Here is a 24,727-nt window from a genome sequence, read left to right as displayed (position 1 = left end):
TCTGGCTGATCTTTGCCTTGATTTTTAAACCCAAGGAACGACACATGCAAGGTTTTACATTGCTAAAGCTAGCGGTGTGCGGCTATGACTTCTAAGAGACACCCAATTCAAGATGATGAAGAAATAAAGAGTGGTACTTCATAAATAATCCCACACGGATACTGCATAGAGCAGTTTTCCAAAGCCGGGCTGAGGCACCTGGAATGGAGATCAACGTTACGGAGCATTCCCTTCAGTCAATTCAGAAAGATAATTAGGTAGATTCATCAGATTTTGCAAAGTCCGCCTCACGATGACACAATCTGCCTGGGATCTGTGGGGTATCTACCTCCGCATCGCGTCACTTCAAGGAATACGACAGAGAGAAAATCGATAGAAAGAATGCAACCATCGTGGGGTGTGCTGCTCACAAAGTTAATTTGTGTTATTTTAATTTAGGCAGCGCCTTTGGATCTGTGAATTATGTTAGAAGTGGTTTACAAATGATGGTTTTTTCTCTGGGATCTCTCCTGCGTTCAGCACGGGGAACAGCGAGCGATCACGTGCGCTCCTCAGTGAGCCTCCTCTTGCGTTATTTACCATGCAATACTCAATGCTATTACGAATACGCTCACAGGCGTTTCACACCACAGCAGAAAACCCCGAAGTTTTGTATTAAAAAAGAAACCGAAGCAGGACGAGAATAAACGGCCCAAGTTTGAAGTGAAAAACTGGAGATCCTTCAGGTTTTCCCCTGGGGAAATCCACATTACTGCTCCAAAGCACCAGCTCCGGTAGCCGCAAGCGCTGCAGCCAGGGACTGGAGCTGGGGACCTGCAGGATTTCTGACAGATGGTCACTAATTAAGCAATTTTCCCACCGTCACACAAGAACAGAGGCAGAAGCAGAGAGAGAATCCCATCCTTGGAGGCTGCACGTGGCTGCCGTGTCAAAGACACCATAAAGGTTATTTCACCAGTCGCAGAACCCCAGAGTGTCAGGGGTTGAAGGGCCCTGGAAAGCTCATCCAGTGCAATCCCCCCATGGAGCAGGAACACCCAGATGAGGTTACACAGGAAGGTGTCCAGGCGGGTTGGAATGTCTGCACAGAAGGAGACTCCACAACCCCCCTGGGCAGCCTGGGCCAGGCTCTGCCACCCTCACCGGGAACAAGTTTCTTCTCATCTTTAAGTGGAACCTTTTGTGTTCCAGTTTGCACCCATTGCCCCTTGTCCTGTCACTGGTTGTCACCGAGAAGAGCCTGGCTCCATCCTCCTGACACTCACCATTCACATGCTTCCTATTCCTCTTTTTTCCCCTAATTTCCTAAGTGAACGTACCTGTTGAGCGCACTGGAAGATTCTGAACCTTGATCCCAAAACTCTTGCGGGGTTCATCTTTCTCCAGCGAGGGAAGCAGCTGGGCCGCGGGCGCGGGGACGGCCGTGGACTGAACCGACCGCGCCGGGGACTCGTCGCTCGAGCTGCTGCTGGAGTCGCTGCTGTGAACGGCACGAAAAGGCGACAGGTGAGCGCACGGAGATGCGACACGACCAGAGGACACAGGGATTTTTGATTAAAAAGCAAAATGTCAAGAGGTTTTTGCTCATCTTTGCCTGATGCAAAACATGCAGTTTCTGTAACACAGCTTGGTTATATGCAGGAATTGAAGTCGTTCTACAAATATTCTCCTACAGAGAGAGGAGACAGTCAAGGAAACAGAATATGGGTAAAATGTCAGACAGATCCTGTTACGCACAGTGACAATAGTGGAGATTTAATTAAGCGTAATACAGCATTGTATCAGCTTAGGAGCTGTGTGGGAAGACTGGAGAAATACAGAGAGGGTGCGCAGAGCCTAAAACCCCTCCCAGTGCTCTCATGTACAAGAAAGAAATATTATCACGCTCTCAGGCACCGCTGTCAATCCAGGAGGTGACCCCGGAGCGCTCCCCATTGCCTCCTGCGCGCCTTTTACAACAGATCCGCGCCGCCAACGACGTGAAAACCTCGTGTGAGAAAATCAGGGCAGGTTATTGCTGTGGAATAACCAAGGCAAGGTGCGATTCCAAGCTCAATAAACCAGACCTGAGAAGATCTTTTATAAACTATAATTACGGCCGAAGAGGATTTGCATATTAGACCATACGGGGAGTCAATCTCGTCCGCCGACTCTTGACGGTGCAGATTGTTAAAGGAGAATAAGAAATGCGGCGAATCGTGCTATTAAAGCTTGCCCGGTGGGGACACGTCATCTTCTGCAGTGGCTCATTTTCTCCCCCGAGGCGTGAGGGCTCACAACATCGCTAAGAATAACTTTGTCTGACATAACCCCGGAGACTCTGGTTCTCCATTACACAAGCAGCCTTTCCAAAAACTCCTGCTGGAATTCGGACGGGGAGGCTGGAGGGGGGAGAGCTGCCACGTTACTAAAATAACCCCGTCTATTTCCAACGCGCTGCTTTCGATTGTTCCTCTCCACCTCAGGAAAAAGATAAGCAAGTTTTTTCTAAATTATTTCATAAACTCATTATATTCTTATATTCCCTCTTTACATTAAAACCATTTAACTTTTTCTACTATTTTCTCAGGGAAACCATTTCAACCTTCATATTATTTTCACTATTTGATCTTGTGACCTCTTCTACTCCTTTACCTTTTTGCGGGTGTTCAGTTTATACAACGCCAGAGTCGTTTTTCTTAAAACATTCCAGAAAACTCATTTTCTCTATGAAGATCTTGGTGTTGTAACAAGCACTGTGATGGTACTGAAAGCCTCTGGGCTCTGTCCGAGTTATTTCTGGAGGTGCAGAAGGCAATTTCTGTCCCAAGATGCTTACAAACAATCAAAGGAGGATATAAAACGAGGCCAGAACAAAAGAAAAAGGTCAAAAATGCAAGAGGAGGAACTCTGCCGGCAGTCCCAGCCTGTCCCAGGCAGGTGACACGGAGCGATGGCACAGCCGGTGTCCTTCCCACGCTCCTCGGAGGAGCAAATTCCGTGTCACTTTGGGAGGGGAGAGGAAATAAAGGCGTGGGAGGAAAGGAGTGCAAACCCAGGCCCTCCCTCAGCAGCATCACCCAGCCTGCTATTTCATTTATATTATAATAACATTTCTCCTTCCAATCTACAGCCCCTTCTGTTTCGCAGCTCTGGATTCCTGTCCTGTATCCAAACCAGCGTGGTCAGCAGGACAAGGGCAGTGATCCTTCCCCTGTGCTCTGCATTGGGGAGGCCACACCTGGAGTGTTGTGGTCAGTTCTGGGCCCCTCAGCTCAGGAAAGAGATTGAAGTGCTGGAGCGGGTCCAGAGAAGAGCAACAAGACTGGGGAAGGGACTGGAACACAAGCCCTATGGGGAGAGGCTGAGGGAGCTGGGCTTGTTTAGTCTGGAGAAGAGGAGGCTCAGAGCTGAGCTCAGCACTCTCTAGAACTACCTGAAGGGCAGTTCTAGCCAGGGGGGGATTGGGCTCTTCTCCCAGGCATCAGCAACAGGACAAGGGGCCATGGGCTTCAACTCTGCCAGGGGAAATTGAGGCTGGAGATGAGAAAGCAATTCTGTGCAGAGAGAGTGGTCAGGATTGGAATGGCTGCCCAGGGAGGTGCTGGACTCACCGGCCCTGGAGGTGTTTAAACTGAGATTGGACATGGCACTTAGTGCCATGATCTGGTCAATGGACTGGAGTTGGACCAAGGGTTGGACTGGATGATCTCTGAGGGCTTTTCCAACCCACTCCATTCTGTGTGTGATTCTGTGTGATTTCCTGCCTGTTCACAGCCTTGTTTTGTATCTCAATTTCGAAACTACTTTTGCCTCAGCTGTGTTGGTGCAACCTGTTTTTATGTCGTCTTCATTGAGCAACTAGTTCATTTTTGCCTGTTTATCCCTTTGCCTCCCACCTTCCTGCTAACGCTGCACTGCCCCAAGTCCTCATTGAATTGAAGTTCTCTACAGCATTTTGGGAAAATGAGGATAAACCCAGCCCCGTGTAAACAGGCCCTCAATGGTCTCAAGGGGTAACATCAGCCATCGCCTGCTACTGGGAAATAAACTGGCAGAGAACAGAGAAACTTAACACACAAATATAGTCTGAGAACACATGTGGGGGGGATCTGAACATAACTCCCAAGCCAAGAGGAGCACTGCGTGGTTTTACCATCCCCTGGGGGGGCTACAATCAGATTTTAGGGCTGCAGAAGCCTCTGCCCTGTACACATTTGTACCTTCCCTTCTCGCACCTTGATCTTCGATGTTACCACCAACTACGTGCTTCCTAAAGCATTTGAAATACCCCGCTCTGCTAAGATTGTATCTTTTCAGTAAAAGGTAGCACTGAGTTTCTATTTAAGCAGTGCTTTAAAATGGGAGAAAGATATTTTTAGGTTTGTTTTTTATTTTATGAGGATGTTTGAAATATGGAACTTACTGTTCAAATCACAGCATGCCACTGGGGAAAAGAAAAATCATTATCTGCAGGTAACGGCGTAAGACATCCAAGAATGAAACAGCAGCGTAACGAGGTGATAAATTCGACAGCAAGAGTTTGAATTCCACGTTACGATTAGAAACAAAGATCACGCCCAGAATTTCCACATCCCCAGGCAGATTCAGGGGTTCATTTCTCTATGTAAATCAAGACTGAGACATTCCAGGGGAAATAAATATAAATAAAATAATTATTTCCTGCCTCTGTTTTTAGAAAGGAAGAAAAAGCAGCATGTTTCCCCTTTCTTTAGGGAAAGCCTCGTCATTTTTCCAATGGAAGACACATAGATATAATAATTCAAAAGTAAGTCAAAGGTTTTGTGTTCTGTGAAACGCAGAATGATGGAAGAGTTAATTATAGCTGCTGTGTCACCCAGTTATAGTGCAGAGTACAAACAAAATGAGGCAGCTGACAGTGAATTACATGGAGACTCAAGCAGAAGAACAGAACTCCTTTTCAGCCTTAAAAATATACAAAAATATGCTGCACGAAGATATGTTCGCAGCATATTAAAATGAGAATATGGCTCTTCTTTCCCCTGTCATTTTGGAAACAACTGCCCTTTGCCAACTCGCAGAAAAAGGAGTTATTAAAAATTCTGGTAAAATTAATGTTAGAAAAACCAGCTAGGGAAGTTTTACCATGGGAATACAACAGACAGGTTAAAAGCACAGCTCTAACCTCCTTCTTCTAAGTATTTTAAGTAGTCAATAGGTCTCGGCACAGGCCAAAAACAGCAGAGAGAAAATGGCTTTGTAACTTCATTTTGTGCTTCCAGGCCGGTCCGAAAGCCGCGATGATTTTTTTTGGCCCTTTCACAGAATCACAGAACGGACTGGGTTGGAAAAGCCCTCAGAGATCATCCAGTCCAACCCTTGGTCCAACTCCAGCCCATTGACCAGATCATGGCACTAAGTGCCATGGCCAATCTCAGTTTAAACACCTCCAGGGCCGGCGAGTCCAGCACCTCCCTGGGCAGCCATTCCAATCCTGACCACTCTCTCTGCACAGAATTGCTTTCTCATCTCCAGCCTCAATTTCCCCTGGCAGAGTTGAAGCCCATGGCCCCTTGTCCTATTGCTGATGCCTGGGAGAAGAGCCCAATCCCCCCCTGGCTAGAACTGCCCTTCAGGTAGTTCTAGAGAGTGCTGAGCTCAGCTCTAAGCCTCCTCTTCTCCAGACTAAACAAGCCCAGCTCCCTCAGCCTCTCCCCATAGGGCTTGTGTTCCAGTCCCTTCCCCAGTCTTGTTGCTCTTCTCTGGACCCTCCAGCACTTCAATCTCTTTCCTGAGCTGAGGGGCCCAGAACTGACCACAACACTCCAGGTGTGGCCTCCCCAATGCAGAGCACAGGGGAAGGATCACTGCCCTTGTCCTGCTGACCACGCTGGTTTGGATACAGGACAGGACACCACTGGCTTTCTTGGCCACCTGGGCACACTGGTGGCTCCTGTTGAGCTTCCTGTCCATTAGTCCCCCAGGTCCCTTTCTGCCCCACTGCTCTGCAGCCACTCTGTGCCAGCCTGGAGCGCTGCAGGGGGTTGTTGTGGCCAAAGTGCAGGACCCGGCACTTGGCCTTGTTGAACTTCATCCCATTGGAATCAGCCCATTTTTTCCAACACGGGCAAACCCGCTCTGGGCATCCCTGGAAACGCAGCCGAGCACAACGGCAGCGAAACTCATGGGCTGTCACAGCACAGGCGGAGGAGCCCGCGCCGGTAACTGGCTTCTTTGAACACCGCGTTGGCCTACGGGTGCTCCGCAGGATTCTCCTGGTGACGTGCGCTCGAACTCGAAGTCTGAACCAGGTTAAGAACTTCAGCTGCTCTTTTGTCCAGCCCAGAGAGCTTCGAAAATAAAGTTTCGCTCTGTTTTTTCCCACAGCATCTCAATACAATAGAGATATTTGATTTTACTGCTGGCAAAACCTGAGCCACAAAGGAGGTTGTTCTTTAATAAGGAGGTGGACATGAAATCCTTCTCTTACACGTGCGCTCTACTACAAGTCTAGTTTACAAGCCCTTTTAAAATATTAATCCGCCTTCCACAATGATGTTTTACAAGCACACAGGATGCGCGTATTCTTACTCCCAGCATTTATCTGCGCATCTCTTCTGTTAATCAAGATAAACATCTATTTGTAAGCCAGTCTTTAAGTTTTATCCATATGGGCAGAGTCCCAAAGGCTCAACGCACGAGAATCCACAAAAATGAGCCCGGAACGCCTGGTTTTGGGAACGCTGTGGCTAATTCGGCACACAGAATTCTCCTTTTCTCCCCTCGACGACATTTCAAATCCTATATAACCCTATATAACCATCCTATATAACCACCCCTCACTTCCACTGAAATATCTCATTTTCAACTAATTGCGTTTTGCAGTTATTAGGAACTTAACTACCCTGTTTCCCCAAAAATAAGGCAGGGTCTTTTATTAATTTTTGCTCCAAAAGATGCATTAGGGCTTATTATCAGGGGATGTCCTATTTTTCCACGAACAACAATCTACATTTATTCAAATTATTTGGGTGTATCTGTTTTTCTTGGTGAACGGTCTATCTGTCCTGCTGCTTTCTATTGCCAATTCATTTTACTTTTTTACATTTATAGCTGCATGGGTACTTTTTAAATTGACTTTTCTAATAAATTGTAACTAGGGCTTATTTTTGGAGTAGGGCTTATATTTGGAGCATCCTCCAAAATCCTGAAAAATCAAGCTAGGGTTTGTTTTCGGGGTTAGGGCTTATTTTGGGGAAACAGGGGATGAAGTTACGCTCCTTTTATATATGAAAAATGAAAGCGCTTGAGAGGAGAATACAAAGTGAGCCGTTCGCTTTGTTCCTCGGCAAAAAAGAGATAAAAGCGCGACTCCAAAGCAGTGGATGTAACAGGATCCCCGCTGCTTTCCGTCAATGGCGGCCGCGCTGATTCAAGGGATCTCACAACCTGCCCTCCCCCTTTTTTGCAATTTTAAAATGTGGGACGCGGGCGACTGCAGCGGCTGGATCGGGGAAGGGTGAGTCAGCTGCACGGCGAGCGGGGAACGCGGCGGCGTTTGCGGAAGATAAAGCAGAAAGGAGCATGAGCACGCACGGCGGGTTTAAAAATCGAGCCAGATAAAAACAACCTCTGATTGTGAAAGCGAGTTTAGCAACAAGCCACCAAAATGAGGTGAAATCGGGAACTCTGCTCTGATTCAATCCCCTGTCAAAACAATCTCTAACTAATGATTATCGCCTAGAAGGATCTATCCAGGACAAGAACATAGGCTGAGCTCCCCCAGCACAGTCCCAGGTTATTCTCACAGCAGCAAATTCCCAAATTGGGTCAGGAAATCCAAAATTAACGTCTGAACAGAAGCAACGGGAACCCCTTTTTTTCCTCATCCCTCCCTTTGCAGATCCGAGTTAAGTCACCGTAGATGATCTATACGCAAGAAACACCATCCGCAAAAGATACCTATGACAGCGCTGTCCGATGGGCTCTGTCCAGAAGACACAAATCTTTGTGGTGCTTTATACATTGTCAATGGGTTTTGGAAAGAAACAGCCACTTAAGATTTCTTGGACCTGGGAAAACAGCACCAGGAAATGGGTCAAACTATCCTCAATGCACTAATGTGTTGCTTGGAAAAACAAAGGATTAAAAAGAGCCGATTCTTGCCGGCCAACATCCAGGAAAAAATATGATGCTAACTGCTTAAAAAAGAAAAACCATAAGAAATGCATCATATTCCATTCTAGCTACACATTAAAGGATCTTTGCCTGTGAAACACTTTCACTTCTCCTCTGGATGAAAAATGATATATTGAAATAATACATGCCCAGGTCTATTACTGGCTGCTATTTCTGTCCTACTGCTAAATCCTACATGAATCTAAAAATGCATCTACCTAGAATCTCCCCCATTCTCCACAGCTGTACAAGTAAAAAAACCACACATCAAATTACACGGAGCGTAATAAGAAGAGTAAGTAACCCATTGCCACCAAGCGCAAACAGTGGGGGACTCCGACAACCCAGGAGATGTTCTGCCACATTCGAGGAGGAAAAACCTCCATGAAAATGCAAAAATCCAAGCAGAGAGTGAGCGATTCGTTGTAGGAACAGATTCCAACGCTGACCTAAATATGCAGGTGAGCAGCAGGTAGTTGTTGTGTACACAGGGTGTGTGATACGAATCCACATCAGTGTGTTTGTAAGGAGAAAAGAGAAAAACAACCACCCAACAAACAACCAACACCACAAACCTTTCTCAGATCTGCAAAAATAAATATAGGGGTTTTTCTCCTGGCTAAAAGGAGTTGTTGAACCTGAAGTAAAGACACGAGAAGGCCCAATCAGACATGTAAAGTTTGTTTGTGTGAAGAGATGAGGAGGTACCAAGTCTTTACCATATTTTGCAGACAACAGGCGAGCAGCAAAGAGCTTGAACTCCGCTCTTCCATTTCCTAACAACGCTTTACATTTTAAATCAGTAGACAAGCAGACTCTGGCTGTGAAAGGGTGGGGAAAGCGAGTCAGGGGACCAGAGCTATGCTGAATATTCCCTGGGTGTAACTACCCCGTGCCCATCAGCCCGGCCTGCAGCACCTTGGCGGTGAAACACAGGCCGGGACGCCACCGCCTCCGACATCCTTGGCGCCCGTTCAAGCCGCTGAGAACGTGCCACCCAAGGAACTTTGGGTTGTGCATGTCACACACGCAGCCTCCCAAGTATTTAACAACACACGGCTGTGATGAAACAAGCTACTGAGGGAAAAAAACCCTACCGCGTGGAAGCGGAAAACAGGCACAAAATGCACACAACAAACAAAGGTATTTAGTGTTCTGAAGAAAGAACACTAAATGCTGCAGCCAAGGGGAATTAGGGCAGCCTCTTTCCCTCAACTTTTTCTGCTTTACCACGCCCAGAAAGGAGACTTAAGAAACCTCCTGCTGGGCTGGAATCCTAAAGAGAAAGAAATGAAATTAAATGATGTTTAAAGGCCATGGGAAAGCAACACAACCGCGACAACTCGGTGTCTTTCAATAAATAATACAGCCTGTTTTTTTCAGTCTTTGACCAGTAAGGTTTTTCAGATACAGTTTCCAGATAGTATTTACTGTTTTTTAACCCCTGGCTTATTAACATCACATTTTCACTTCTGTGACAGGCCCACGCGAATGTCTAACACCTGAACTTTGGTGAGAAACAGCAGGTTGAAATGAATCGGAGAAAAGATGAAGAAGTTGCTCAGGATGAAGAAATAATCTCAGCTGCAGAACCACCTTTCCCCTGGAGCCACGTGCTCTGAGAGTCTCAACACAGCCCTGGGCAACTTTTCATTCTTCCCTGCAACTAAATAATCCACTATGATTGCTAAAACCATGGGATTAATCCCCGCCTGGCTGACGGAGACCGAGCCCAAGCCGCGGTCGGCGTCACCACCTCGACCTACGTCCCTCTGTCCTCAGGCCTGAACTTTGTACCATCAAGAATCAAAAACACTAACCTGGGAAAAAAATAAATAATGTCTTGGTTATGAACACATCGGCTTAACTACAACCAACCAGCTGACTCAGTAACCACAGCTGGTTACTAGCGATGGGAAGATGCTACTCAAGGCCTCTGCTCCGGCTGGTAACTTGGCGGTGAATGGGTTTGGTGTTGAATTTGGAGCTGCCCGCGTCCCCGGCCACCGCCTTTTTGAAATGGGGAACGGCGGGATCGTTCACGCTCAAAACTGCAGCTTCAGGAAGCCGAAGGAAATGCTTTCTCAGCAAACGGCCACGGAGCTCGGTGCTGGGAAAGATTAAAGTCGCCGAGGCCTCGAGGGTGAAGTACAAAGCGGCGCAGCTTTCCCACAATTAAACCTCCACCGATGCAAAGAGGGTGGGTGTGAGAACGCGCGAGCCCGAAGGTTTTTAACATCACCTTCATGGATGGAAGCCTCGGGTCAAGAACCAGCCCTGTCAGAGGTCCCGCTGCAGCCACCCAAACTCCCACCTCCTCCAACCGCACCGAACTGCAGCCAAATCATTTCAAGCGCCGCCGGGACCCGCCTGCAGAAGAGGTGCCGGTCAAGGCTGCCAGCACCGATAAGCCCGCGATCGTAGCGGCTTTTAAAAGAAAACAACGGGGCAGAGTTCAGGGCTACAGCGGAGGAACGGCGCGTTCGGTCTCCAAGAAAAATTGCTTTCGACCCTTTGGCCAAAATGAGCGTAATACTGTTAAAGTAAACAGCTCCTGCCAGCTGTCTGCAGATGATCTGGATTGATGTTGTGCAACTGTCACCTCAGAGTGTTAAAAAACAAAACATTTTTGTTCCAGACTCAAGGGAGGTAGGTATGTCTTAACATCCCTGCATTGCAGATGGAAAATAAGGTAAGGAGTGGCCAAGGGCTTTGCCCAAGGTCACTCAGTGAATCACCGAGGGAGCAGGCGGAGGAACTTGATCTCCTGGCTCGCAGGAGGCCAAATCTTTGCAAAATACAGAGAAAGCAACATTTAAAGGCAGTTTCCTAAACAACAACTGAACTGCTTTCATGAAGGGACCTACTGAGCATCTTTAAAATCACAGAATGGACTGGGTTGGAAAAGCCCTCAGAGATCATCCAGTCCAACCCTTGGTCCAACTCCAGCCCATTGACCAGATCATGGCACTAAGTGCCATGGCCAATCTCAGTTTAAACACCTCCAGGGCCGGTGAGTCCAGCACCCTCCTGGGCAGCCATTCCAATCCTGACCACTCTCTCTGCACAGAATTGCTTTCTCATCTCCAGCCTCAATTTCCCCTGGCAGAGTTGAAGCCCATGGCCCCTTGTCCTATTGCTGATGCCTGGGAGAAGAGCCCAATCCCCCCCTGGTTAGAACTGCCCTTCAGGTAGTTCTAGAGAGTGCTGAGCTCAGCTCTAAGCCTCCTCTTCTCCAGACTAAACAAGCCCAGCTCCCTCAGCCTCTCCCCATAGGGCTTGTGTTCAAGTCTCCTCCCCAGTCTTGTTGCTCCAACCCCAGTCCCAGTCACTGTCTGTGAGCCAGGAGAGGGAAACGCCATTGAAAATTCAACCACTGCTGTGTGCAAGTTTGTTACTACGTGTTTACTTGAGAAGTAAAAAGCAACTTGTTTTGCCTAAAAGCACCGATTTCCTTTCTTAATTCCATTTTTAAAGCATTAGGCCTTAACTACACTCACATCACGTTGAGCGCTGGGTATTTTTCAGAAGAAAAACCTTTTTCATACATACACTAAAACCCAAAAAGCACCAGCTCCAATTCACCCCCAGGTTATTTCAGCTTAGCAGAGCTATAAATGCTTTTTAAACATAAGATCGCCGGTAGCGTGGCAAACAGAACCACAGAATTAATTCAGTCTCGGTGTTTTAGAAAAGCATCGCACCTTGCTTTAAAAAACCCCCAAACCTGGTGCTATTTTTGTGTTGATGCAGTAAATGCCACTTGTTAAAACGCCCGATTCGGAGCAGTTGTGAAACGGTGCGTCCTCTCTTATAAATAAATTGAATTGTTCTTTGGGTGGGAGCTGCAATGAGAGATACAGAGCTGATAACAACGCCTCTAAAGTCCAATTGGGAACGTGCAAAGCTTAATATAGAAATTCCATTTATGGCAGATAATGCCGTGGAAGTTTAGCACTTCTAAAAACGGTCACTGTTACCCAAAGAGCGAAATCTAGAAGAAAATGGACAGAGTACATTTATTAAAGCTGTTTTTCAAACAGAACTTCTCCAGCCTTTTCAAGAAACACCAAAGAGGTGAAGGGAAGAATCATTTTGGAGGTGGTTTTTTGTTGTTACTTTTTTAAAGAGCCTTTTTGGGACCAACCGCAGCAACTGGAAGATGCACACGAGCGCTTTGTCAAACCAGATAGGTGGCTGTTATTCTCGCATGAAGGAATACTTAAAGTGGGGAAAAAAATGGCATTTCAGTGATCTCAGGCAGCATACATTATAAAAGAGAAGACATTGGATGAGTTGTGTGCTAAAGACTAATTTGCCATTTAAAAATGCAGAGAACAGATGGATCTCTTGGCTAGGACTATATTTGGGAATTACTTCATTTTCTGCCCACATGCAAATAAAAAGACAACTAAAAGTAGAACTTTCTGTGCAGTTTCACATGGCTGGAAAACACTTAAGTCATGAAAATAGAATTAAAAACACAGTCTTTGTATGAAACAGGTGAAGCGCCACGGCCTACTGAACGTATATCATGTTGGTGGGGAAAACATGTCTTTACATTTATTAATGATGTTAAGCAACGCCAGCCTTAGAAATTAAAAACAAAACCAGCAGCGTATGACAGAGTGGGTTTTGTGTTTGTCTCTTAACTCCTGAAAAAGCACCTTATTGCCACCTAATTCAGCAGTATTTGTTACAATTTAGCCATTAAACCTCCAGGTGGACAGAAGTACAAGGAGTCCCCCTTCTCAAAAGCCTGGGATGGTTCCATTACGCCCACTGGGGATGGCAAAGCGAGGGTGAGGACTTAAATATCTGTGGGAAAAACGCAAAAGTAGGGAAGAATGTAAACGCAAAATGCCTTGTGTCCGCAGCCTTCAAACCTCCACCCCATGGCAGCACGGCCAGGGTTCATTAAGCATCTTCCTTTTTTCACACGTGGATTTCGACAAGTTACAGGGAAGCTGCATACTTAAAAAGCAAAACCAACGTGAACTGCCTCTGACATAATGCTTAGATAGCATCTCTCTGGCGGAGAAACACAACCAGCCATTCTGCACTTCCCTCCACCTCCCAACAGAAAAACAAACAGCAAACTCACACGCCAGCATTTCCCCAGCAAAGCCCCAACCGGCGCACGACGTCCTCAGCGTTTTCTCAGCCTCTGCAACAGCGATAAACGCGGCTCCACGCGCGCTTAGAAAGCCGAGAGGAACAGAAAATTGGTTACTAACCCGATAGCTTCTTTACTGTGACTATTCATCCTCCTCAATCCAGACACCAGGACATACCCGGGCAGTAAACAAACACTGAAGGGAGGGACTAACTTCAAAGCAACTGTGTAAATCTTACATAATTTGAGGGTTTGAGATCTTGCAGCAACCTCTTACCAAATGAGGTGTCAGATGATACAAGGAGGTCAAACCTGTAGCAGCTGGAATTAAGTAGGACAATTAGCATCTCGCCACCAAGCCCAGCCCGGCACCTTTTGTCCGCGGGGACTCTGCTGGTCGCAGGGAATTCTCTCTCCTTTCTTTCACACCTTATCACGCTACCAAAAGCTTTCTGCTCCCAAACAGACCCAAGACAATGCAATCTGTGAATGCCATTACTGCCAGGACCTGCTGGAGATGTTTCCCTTTCTAAAGTGTTTGATGAGGCTTTCAGATTTTTTCCCCAGCTATAAAAACGATGATTTCTGGGTACCTGCGGGAAATATAAGGCAAGTGTGGAAGAAATGAGGAGACAGCCCTAAAAACCACTTCCCTCTCTTAGAAAGGAGTCTCCAAAAGGTACTTTTGCTGCGATCCCAGATTTCTAAGCGTCTTCTAGCCAGGAGAGGGGTGTTTGCTTCCGAAACCCAGCGAGCTCTGGGAAATGAAAAACCAGGTCCCTACCTGGTTACAGGAGTCTTGCGAGAAGGAAGGATTCACAGACAAGTCTTGTTCCTCAACACCATGCACACTAAAAGGGCTATTTCTGTTCCTTTGTTAGGTACTTGATAAATAATAATGCATGGGTTTTATTAATGCAGCACCTGCACAGTACGTCTCCCTCTTCCTCCTTTTGGAAACTCAGCTTTTAAAAAAATTAGGGCTACGTCCTGGCACGTATAAATTGTTACTCCTCTCTACAACTTCGAAGCCACCGCTTCTCTCCGAGTGTGTGATTTTCCACTCGTGAACGTGCCGCATCCCCCTCTGTGATCAGCATCACCGCTGCCTGTAAGGATCTGGAAAGGGGTATCTGATCGCCCGCTAAGGAGCTTTCACGCTTAAAACCTCGATGCCATCGTTAGTGGTTTTGGCGCTTGCGACGTCACAGACTACGCTTGATGCCTGGACATTAACCTAAGTCACGCGGTTAATTCAATGGGTAAAGACTGAGGGATGGTTTTCTTTTTTTTGGTCCCTCAGTAAAGTTTATTTACCATTAATTCCCATCCATGGCCTTCGTTTAAGCACAGCATGTTCCACCTAAAGTTCTTTGAAGGTTAACGCCCAGGTCTCACGAATACACCGTGAACAGAGCTGTTCTCCCAGCCCTTTGGTTTTAAGGATAAAGTCAACTCCGAAGGCATTACAGCCAAGCATATGACAGAGCCAAAAATATCCTCTTTGGGGAAAAAACCCTCAAATCAATGTATTTGCAAGTCCAGGCTTTAAGATGTGAAGGAACACACTGTCTGCGCTTTAATGGAAACACATATGAGTGAACACAGGCGGCGGTTGGATTTTTCCTTTGATCAGCGTAATGAGGGGTGTATTTTTCAGGAAGCGTTCAATACAGCCCTCCTCTTTTGCTATTCATCCCTCACGTGAATATTCATTAGAAATTATTAAACTGCCCATTATTCTAAAGGGCTCGACGAGGGGAATGCTGGCCCCCACCTTTCGGTGCCTGTGATGTATGTGTCTCCTCCAAGCTGTCTAGACTCCACCATCAGGCACTTCTAGACTACGATCCCTCTAATCTATTTTAGCGATGATTCACGTCCCAGTTGTATTTCCCCTCGAAGAAAAGGGAATCCGGACCACAAACACAACACACTTGATGGTTGCCCTGTTTATCTGGCTTTTTGGGGGTTTGATTTCCCCTTGCTCAGCAGGAAGAGAACAGGAGGCAGATTCCATCCATCCGCCTTCAGGATCTCTCAGAATTAAGCCCGGCTTCTGAGAAGTAACACGGGCAGCTTCAACTTCCCTGACCTCAGCTAATTCTTTCCTTCCCTCAGCCTACTCAAGATGATTAAGCAAAATCCTTGGAAGGAAATCAAAGCCTTAAAAACGCAATTAGAAGTGACCATTTTGTTAATACGCGCGTGCACAACCCCAAAGTCAAACCCAATCCACCAACAGCACCAGATCTTCCCAGCGCGCCCGTGGGAAGAAAATCAATCCTCAGCAGCTCCCGCGGGCTTAAAACCAGCCCCAAAATGGCAAAACTGAGGAGGATGGTGCCTCCCCTGATGCTGGGGGGAGCAATGCCTTCCACACGGCTCGGGTCCTCCCAAAAAAAGGAGGTTAAGGAGACCTGAAATTGCCAAATCTCACACCAGATCCCGGCTCCTGCACACGGGTGACTTAAACATGTTACTTTTGAAAAGCAGCAAGTCTTCCTCCCCAGCAAAGGATAAGACAAGTTTACGTGAGGATTTAGCCACCAGAAAACCTCATATTTGCAAACAAAGACTCTGATCTCATTGGAAGACACCTTTACAGCATTTTTTTTTAAAAAAGCTTATTTACCAGAACGCAAAACAATAGTCATTTGAAACGGTCAACATGGTAATAAAAGCTATTTTTGTAGGACACCTTTCCTTTAATTTCATCCTGCCTATGTTGTATTTTTAAGACTCCCATCCAGAAATTAATTAGGAAACATAAGGAAATCTTTCTCTGCCTGCAGAGGCAAAGAAATCAAATTGAAAAAGCAGCAGCACTTAAGCTTTTGGGCCCTGCTACAGAAACAAAGACTGACAGACCAGATGTAGATAAACACCTACTTCTGCAAATTTAGGAAGAGGCTTAATTGCTTTGTCATTTAGAGCCTGCAATTACCAACTATAATTGCGAGTACTGTGGGGGGTTGCTGGGGAGGGTATTAATTGCCAGAAAACATCCCCTCTTTTTTTGGGCAGCTCATGGAAGTAAAGCTACGTATAAAATAAAAAAGCTGCTTGATTACAACGTTTTAAATGATTTTATTGTATGTTCATGTAAAAGACGGGCAGTTGGTTCTTCTGGCAACGTTGAAATGTGTATTTTATTTCACAACTGCGTCCCAGGCTCCTTTATCTCACGGTGCTGTTACGATGTGCGGGCAGGCTTCAAAGTCGCCCTTTTTTTGGGGATTTTTGAGGCTCATTCCTCCAGCGAGGAGGCAGCAGGTGCCGAATGAAGGTTTCAAAAATAAAAAGCGACTTAAAACTCCAAAGGTTGAGAGGGAGAGCCCGGTTCCCTCCTCAGCCCTTCGCTTTCACACAGGCGCTGCTGTTTCACTGCACAACCGCGGCTCCTTCCTGCGCTGTGTGAGAAAAAAACCCTCACGTAAGATCGAAAGCTGCTGCAGCGTTAAGGGTTGTGGTTTCTTTTTTTTTTTTTTCCCCTCAGAAAAGGGGGTTTGCAGGAGGAAAACCCGCCGGGTGTGAGGCGGCCCCGCCCCGGGGCGGCGCGGCGGGCCCGGCCGGTTCCCGCCGGTTCAGACCGGTTCTCGGGCACAAACAACCCGCCCCCCCCCGCCTTCCCCGCTCGTTGAGGCTCCGCCGGCCCGGGGCTGCGTCCATGTCCCCTCACAAAGGCACCGGGGCCAGGGAACCTTTCCCTTCAACACCCCCCGGGGAGCCGCTCCCAGCCCCGGCCGCCTTGTCTTCCCCGTCCCCCCCCGCCCGGACCGGGCCGCCATTACACCGCTCCCGCCGCCAACCAGAGGCTACGAGGCGACCTAAAGCGGCGGCTTTTCAGAGCGAGATAGAAATCTCTTGTGCAAGGCACATTTTTAATGGATTACTCTAGAGTGTACGGATGAGGTAATGCGGGTTGGCGCTCCCCCGGCCGCCCTGTCAGCAGCTCGGCGGGGCCGGGCGGGAGAGCTGAGGGGACCGAGGGGCTGGCGCTGGGTCGTGTCCCAAAGGGACCGAGACACCATCTCCTCGCCAGCTGCCAGGAGATTTTTCTTTTTACCCTTCTTTTTCCTTCACTAAATGAACTATTTCTGTATAAACGTGTGTGTACAGGTAGTCTTTGTCGGCCGTTTTTTAGAAGGGAGCATATAAACCTTCGGTTTTAGTATTTTAATCTCGGCACAAAAATATCTCCTCCCTCTTCAAAGCTAGCTGAAAATTTTCTGCCTGTGCTCAATTTCAAGAAACTTGATATACTCCCAAGGGTAAAAAAAAAAAAAAAAAAAAAAGTTTAAGAGGATGGTCTAGGTTATATTTAGATGAGAAGCAGCACAGGCTGACGTGAACAGAAACACCAGAAAGAACAAAGTGAGAATGCTCGACAGTCGCTAACAAAAACCTGCGAATCTCTGAGTTGGGTTGTTAAATTTTCCCTAATCACACTTCCCTGTGCAGAGGGAACATCAAAGCAGCACACGGCTTTACGTGAACAAAAGGTAAAGATGAGGTGGCTCACCCGACTCCTCCAGGATTTACTGTTGCCTTTGTGGTCACTGAAAAGGTGGCTTCCTACTCTATGCAATTTTGTTTAAATTCTAGCCTAATTCTTTTTCCCACACAAATAGGAATGTGCTCAACCCTGTCGTCCTACCAGAAGAGATTAAAAATATTCAGGTGATCTCTACAGTGCAAAATTTACGTGGAATTATTTAACATCAGCAAAGGCTGTCGCACAGATTGTTGAATAAAAACTCAACGGCTCCATTTAACCTCGTTCTCCCCGATTTTGCAGCTGTCCCCAGCACAGGCATCTCTCAACCCACTCAAAAACCCCAAATCCCATTGTACGTCAGTGATTCATCGCTTATTGGCAGACAAGCTAAGCGGAAAAGAGATGAAGACAACGGTAAGGGAAGGTTTGCATTATGTAATGAAACTAAATTCACTTTTTTCCTACTTTCACTTCAGTTGTTTAAACAGGCTCAGAGAGTATCCAACAAAACAGAATACGCTGGAGCCTCCACGGCAGGTTTCAGGGAGCCTGTTTTTCTCATGATTAAAATTCTCTTGGCAGTATTTTTCATCAGTTTATTTCAATATTAAGACACATAAAATAACACATACGTATTCCCTTCCAACTGTAACTCATTGCTCCAGGAAGAATTTAATCACAGAGAAATCTAAAATTAAAAACCAATCCCTAATTACTTTATGAAATCCTTGCCCACTTGTCATTAGAACTTTAAATATAGCTATCACAATTATAGAGAAAAATAATCCATTTTCAGCCATTATATGTGCAGCTTCTCAGCACTTGTTTAATCCAGCACCACAGGAATGCCCGTGCTCCCCTAAATCCTGCTCAAAATAAAGTCACTTTGCGTCTAAAATGAAGCTGCTTTTTTAATTCCAAAGCAAGATTTATTTCACATTCCAAGCCCTAAGAAATTATTCATCTAACTAGTAAATCCTCCAGCATCCTTGACATCACACAACCCAATAAGCACTCTTAAAAAATACATTTAAAAAGATGGCAAAAGGAAACCTCAGGTCACACAGACGCAACATCCACATGCGGTGTTCACACCTTAACATTCTGGCCATCACCTGTAGGAAATCAAACACTTCTGCCGGGACTTTGTAAATAAGTTGAAATCCCATTTCTCGCCAACGTGCCCAACTTTGAGCAGCGAAACGTCCCCATGCTCAGTGCCGTGTGGTTCAACACATCGCTGCAGCGAAGCTTTAAAAAGAATTCCAACACACGGAACAGTACAAAATGTGTAAAACCATTTAACATCACCAAACTGCATTAAAATGCACAGATTTTTTTTAGCGCATTAGAACACCTAGACAAGCAGCCTAGTAAAGATCTTTTTCTACAAAAAGGGCCTGAGATTTTTTTTCAGGAGGTTGGGCAGGGCACAAACACAATGTGGTTTGTGTCCTATGGGCTCCCACAGCTTCTGTGCGCATTCGGCTTCTTCCATGACACAGTACAGAAAATATGTTTGCTAATATATCATTTGTGGTGCACGTTCAACTCAACAAAATGGAGAAATTAAGGCTTCTGGTGGCAGAAAGTTAAAATCTAATTTTCAAGGGGTTTTTGACTCTTTCAAGGCGATTTTAAAAAACCACCAACCCCAATGACCATTTTCGGTAACACAGGTGGGGAATGAGCCATCTCACGCTAGGAAAAGGTCAGAGCACCAATTCTGTTCCCCAAATCCATGCAGGCGATGCCCTTTGGAGAAGCAGCTCCCGCAGAAACCGTTCACCTCCACCAGCCCCGTGCGCAACTTCTGAGGGGCCACGAAATACAACAAATAAAGCCCCGCTTCAGAAAATACACATCATTTGCACCATGTTCTTTTACAATTTATTTTCTACGTTACTCCTTTGCAGCTCCCATTACAAATCCCCTGTAAAGACCTCCAGATATACATTTCTTAGCTGCGAGCCAACGCAACGAACTCTGAATCTTTATTAAATAAAGGGTTTTTTTGTTGTTTAAACATTTTGCAGAGCATCTTTCCCCACGTTATCATCCAGGAGAATCGTCTCCCTTTAATGAAAATCATCTTTACTTCACACAGCTCTTTGAAAACCACAACACAAGGAACAAGGCCCGAACTTCACCACCTTTCTCCTCATTTTTTTCACAGCATGGCGCCACGCACAGAACTTCCCACAAGTGCTCAACAGCCACGAGTGTCCCCAAGCTCCGAGTGTCCCCAAACATTGACAGGAGCCGGGGTGAGTGACCCACGTCTCTGAGGAAACACAACTTCTTGTGCCTTTCGTCCACCCTGCCAGGTGAGAGATGGACACAAGACTCAAGTGACAAAGCTCTTCAAGACGTACCATTTCAAAATAATTCAGAGGCATAAAGACCTTAATAATTTCACAGTGTCACGAAATCGGCCATTTCCACTTGAGCATAAAGCCGTAAGAGATCCCTAGTTTGCTAAAACCCCTGAGAAATACAACGGAAATTGCAAAAAGTCTTTCGCAGACAATAACAAACCATCCTTCTTTATTCCAGATAAATCCCACTATAGAAACAAAAAAGAGATGTGGAATTTGGGAAATCAATCTGGAGTTGACACAAGCAGAATCTAATACCCAGGATACGGAGATACAAATAAATTTCTGCCCACTCTGGGTATGGGAAACTGGAATATATCACACAGCGAGTGCGGGCTGGTATGCAAGGGAAACGTTTCCAGCTCTGGAAAGCCTTCAGAAGAGCAGAGCTCTTCACCAAACAGCAGAAACCAGGTACACAGTGGTGGCTCCTTGGTCTCCACTCTTAGGTGAATTTATTCCTAAAAAGCTAAATATCTGAGAGGCATTTCAATATGAATTTTCAAACTATTAAAAGAAATCCAGGCATGAGTTCTAGCACGAATACAGAACTACCACGGCTATTACAGAACCAAGGGCACGGGTCTATTACTAGGAAATGCATACTTGGATTTGTATTGGGTTTTTTTAATTCTTCCAAGTCTGTAATTTACACTGTGAGGCAACGAAGAAAAGGGAACGGCAACTTATCAACCTTTTAAACACTAGTGGTGATCGGGAATGATGGGAAACTGGGCAATAATACTCATCACTTCCCAAAGTATTTCAAAATGTGTCCTGTAAGAAGTAGGTGAGCTGAAAATTGGTTTATTCCCTCACTCAAATATTGTATTAACACAGAGAGCAGCCGGGGTGCAGCAAGGCCTTGCGTCCGTCCACCCCGCTTTGCCCTCCAGCACCATATAGATGCTGCACAGCTCCACCACAGAAAACAATGAACCACGGCACCAGCGTTCCCCTCCCATCTGCTTCTGCCAACTCACAGAATCCCAGAGTGTCAGGGGTTGGAAGGGCCCTGGAAAGCTCATCCAGGTCAATTCCCCCCATGGAGCAGGAACACCCAGATGAGGTTACACAGGAAGGTGTCCAGGCGGGTTGGAATGTCTGCACAGAAGGAGACTCCACAACCCCCTGGGCAGCCTGGGCCAGGCTCTGCCACCCTCACCGGGAACAAGTTTCTTCTCATCTTTAAGCGGAACCTCCTGTGTTCCAGTTTGCACCCATTGCCCCTTGTCCTGTCACTGGTTGTCACCAGAAGAGCCTGGCTCCATCCTCCTGACACTCCCCCTTTCCATCTTGATCCCCAGCAATGAGTCACCCCTCAGTCTTCTCTTCTCCAAGCTAAAGAGACCCAGCTCTCGGTCTTTTGACATCTCACGCTGGTTTACTTCTCCATCAACAACTAAAACACCTTCTATTTTCACAGCCTGGGCTCGCGGCTCCTCGGAAAACGAGACGCAAAACCCACGGGGACGGCGGCTTTGGGTGAGGACGCGCGAAGCGGCCTTACCTGTCGCTGCTGGTACTGCTGCTGCTGCTGATGGAGTCGCTGCTGGAAGATCTGCTGCGGGATCCGCTGCCGCTGGGCGAGCGCGCGGGTCTGGCGGCCTGGCTGGCCAGGCGCTGCGGGGACTGCGTCCTGGACTGCGACGAATGCGGCGACCGACTCCTGCTGTGCTGGTAATTCCTCTCCGGCCGTCTGCCTCGTACCTCCCGCGTAATATCATCCCTGTAGATATCCCTGTGTACCACACTGGGCAATGTAAACTGCTCCCGGGCCCTAGGTTCGTAACGGGGGTCGTGAGCGTCAAAACGGTTCGGACTTCGACTCCGAGAAGTATAATAGAGCCCATGTTGTAAAGTCCGCTCTCGAGGATCTCTATAGTAATCCTGATCGTAATGTCTCGTCCGATCAAATCCTCCCGTCCCCCGCTCATGGTGTCCATAGGCACTATGTTCATAAGCACGCTCCCTGTTATCTGAAGCCCTGCATTTAGGAAGGGGGAAAAATACTTCATCAGAAAAGGGGCAAGCACGACTAAAAGCAAATCATGCAAACATTCGCGTCAGCGCTGAACTTATTTTTGCGACTGCTTCTCCACTAAACAGCAATAACCTATCAAGCAAACACTGACAAACTTAAAAAACGTTTTACTTGACTCTGAAGTTATATTCATATACGATAAAGCTTAGCAATCATTTCGTTTTAATCACAAAATCAGGCTTTCATGACCAGCATCTTGCCTGCACAGGAAAAAAAATACAGCTTTCCAGTGCAGAATCTCATTTAAGTACCATTTGTTTTTAATTTTTTCCTTTAAACAAGGAAAACTTCGTGTTTATGAACATCATAATTAACATTCCCCCCACCGCCCCATCCATTTTTGCTTAAGAGCTTCAGAAATTTGTTTCTGGAAATTTGGTAATTACTGGAGCTCTTCTCATTATCCTTCTGCAAAAATGGCAACGCCAACCGGGCTGTAGCCATGAAAGCCTCCGTGCAAAGCATGACCCAGAGGTAAGAAGCTGCTTTCAAAAGGGGTAGCGTAACCTGTAGAGAAGGCCCAGAAAATCAGGGGGTTTCTTGGTGCTGTTCTACAATATTTCATCCTCTTAAGAGGGAGTTTTGCTTCTATCAGACTGCTACACTCGACTGTCCTCAAGAAACACCTTGGTTACTTATGTCGGAAAACTTAAACTACAGGGGTGCAGACCCCCCAAAATACTAAGACCCTAAGCAAGGAGTATAAATTACATTTTCCAGTCGGTGGTTTTGCCTGTAATTACAGAATTTCTACCTTCACAACTGCACTGTTTTCAAGTAGCTAAATCCCGTTTTATTTCAGTAGTTCAAACGTTCTGTGTGTCCATTGAGAAAGGCTCTATGTTCTAAGAAAGTTAGTGCGATCTCTCAAATAAAGAGATAGTAGAACTGACAGATAAAGTGAAAAGAACATTACAAATAGTTTAGTAGTCTAATTTAGACAAGTACCAGGACGGTACGTCTAAGTTACAGCCACAAAATCCAAGATCCAAAATGATTTGTTCAATGTTTAAAAAATACTTGCAAAATTCTAAATATGTCAGGGTAGCCAAAGCTAATTTAAAAATTTAATTATCCATCTTATGAAGGACACTTTGACCGTTTTTTCTCTCTTGGATTTTTCCTTCAGAATCAATGATTAGTCACTTCAATCCCCTGAATCCTAATAACCCAATTCTGCCTTGTGCTTCCTCCTCCTCTCCTGCATCACGGGTCTGGCTTCTATTTAAAATGGCAGAAATATTGCAGGTATCTTTTAGGAACTGAACATGGGATTTGAATCTTTTTCGATTAGCATCTCAGGAAGTTCCTTCCATTCTTTCTCCAATGAATCACTAAGGTCCTTAATCCTCTAACTAGATTCACCCTCCGCTGTTAAATTCTAACTCATTTTCAAGGTTTCTACAGAGCTCGCTCATGTTTTGTCTGCATTTATTTGCTCAAATTATTCATAAGAAACCACCTAACCAGTGCAACAGAACGTCATTAAGTTATTTATCTGCTTAAAATTCATTGTTGCCTTTCTATTTTCATTATCTCTTGCTCGCAACAATGGCATTTTGAAAGACATTTCAGGATCTGGCACAGAAACACGTCTCTCCTTTTTTCCCCCTTTTGAAGGACCGAGATCAACAATTTCATCAACGATTGCATTTAGCATCCTACAAAGTGTTAATCGGTGAAAGCTGATTTAACAAGGTAAGAGAACAAGCAGTATTTTCTAGAGGGTTACTGCTATATAGCTGACATAAAAGAACAAAGTCCTTATCCACGAGAAGGACACAGAAGACAGAGGAGCTAGCAGAGCTGAAAATCTAACGGCTACAGTGCATTTTTGATTTATCTATTAGTACTAAGTACTACTGGAGTTAGTGGAAAGAGAGGGTTTGACTTGGGTTAGGAGAGGGGCTAATATACACAGGGCAGGACATACCAACCTTTTCCAAGTGTGGAAACACGACCTATATTCCCAATTAAATCTAGGGAGAGAATTGTGAACATAACTTCCCCAATTTTGGCCCCTCTTACAGGGGTAATCCACCTTCTTAATGGGCAAGGGTGTCAAATGATATTTTAGATGAACCAACAAGAAAAAAAAAAATCTTAGTGACAAGACCAAAAAAATTCCACTGGAAGGAAGGAGTCCCAGACTGAAACCATAACTCTGAAACCCCCAGACTTCTTTCTTGAGACAGTAGGCACTTAAATAGATCCGTTATTTTAATTTCCAGCCCTAAGTCTGAATCCAGCAGCTGGTAGAAGATCACTCAGCGCTGCTGGCCTCCTCTAGCCGCCTTTGTAACCATCCAGCCCAGTCATTTCTCACTGGCGTATCCACAAACTGGTATTAGCGTCACGTCCTTAAAACTAAAGTATGTTTAATGTGGAGTAGCAAAGAGCTTTTTAAGAGACTAGATAGTAATCCACTCCCCATGGCTACTGGTGTCTTGACTGTATACCATCCAATAAATTCAAGGCTGTAGTTCTTATCCCAGCATTAAAAAAAAACGCTATAATTTCCAAAATTTAGTAAATGTCCATCATCTCTT

General features: G+C 45.9%; 1 protein-coding gene across 6 annotated transcripts in view; it reads right to left on the bottom strand.

Moving 5' to 3' along the window:
• SPEN (spen family transcriptional repressor) overlaps positions 1–24,727 on the bottom strand; it is a 66,391-nt gene that overhangs the window by 22,932 nt on the left and 18,732 nt on the right. For 4 of the 6 annotated variants that reach the window (XM_082069744.1, XM_082069745.1, XM_082069747.1 and 1 more), the window contains exons 3-4: positions 21,645–22,121; positions 1,320–1,480 (exon numbers count right to left, since the gene is read on the bottom strand). In XM_082069744.1, coding sequence (XP_081925870.1) covers positions 1,320–1,480; positions 21,645–22,121 — 638 coding nt within the window. The remainder of the gene's footprint in view (positions 1–1,319; positions 1,481–21,644; positions 22,122–24,727) is intronic. The other 2 variants (XM_082069746.1, XM_082069749.1) reach the window with 2 other exon arrangements.

Source organism: Streptopelia decaocto, assembly GCF_964273445.1.
Source record: "Streptopelia decaocto genome assembly, chromosome: 20".
Classification (NCBI taxonomy): Eukaryota; Metazoa; Chordata; class Aves; order Columbiformes; family Columbidae; genus Streptopelia; species Streptopelia decaocto.
Note: the sequence above shows the minus strand (reverse complement) of the source record. Positions and strands in the feature narration are given on the sequence as shown.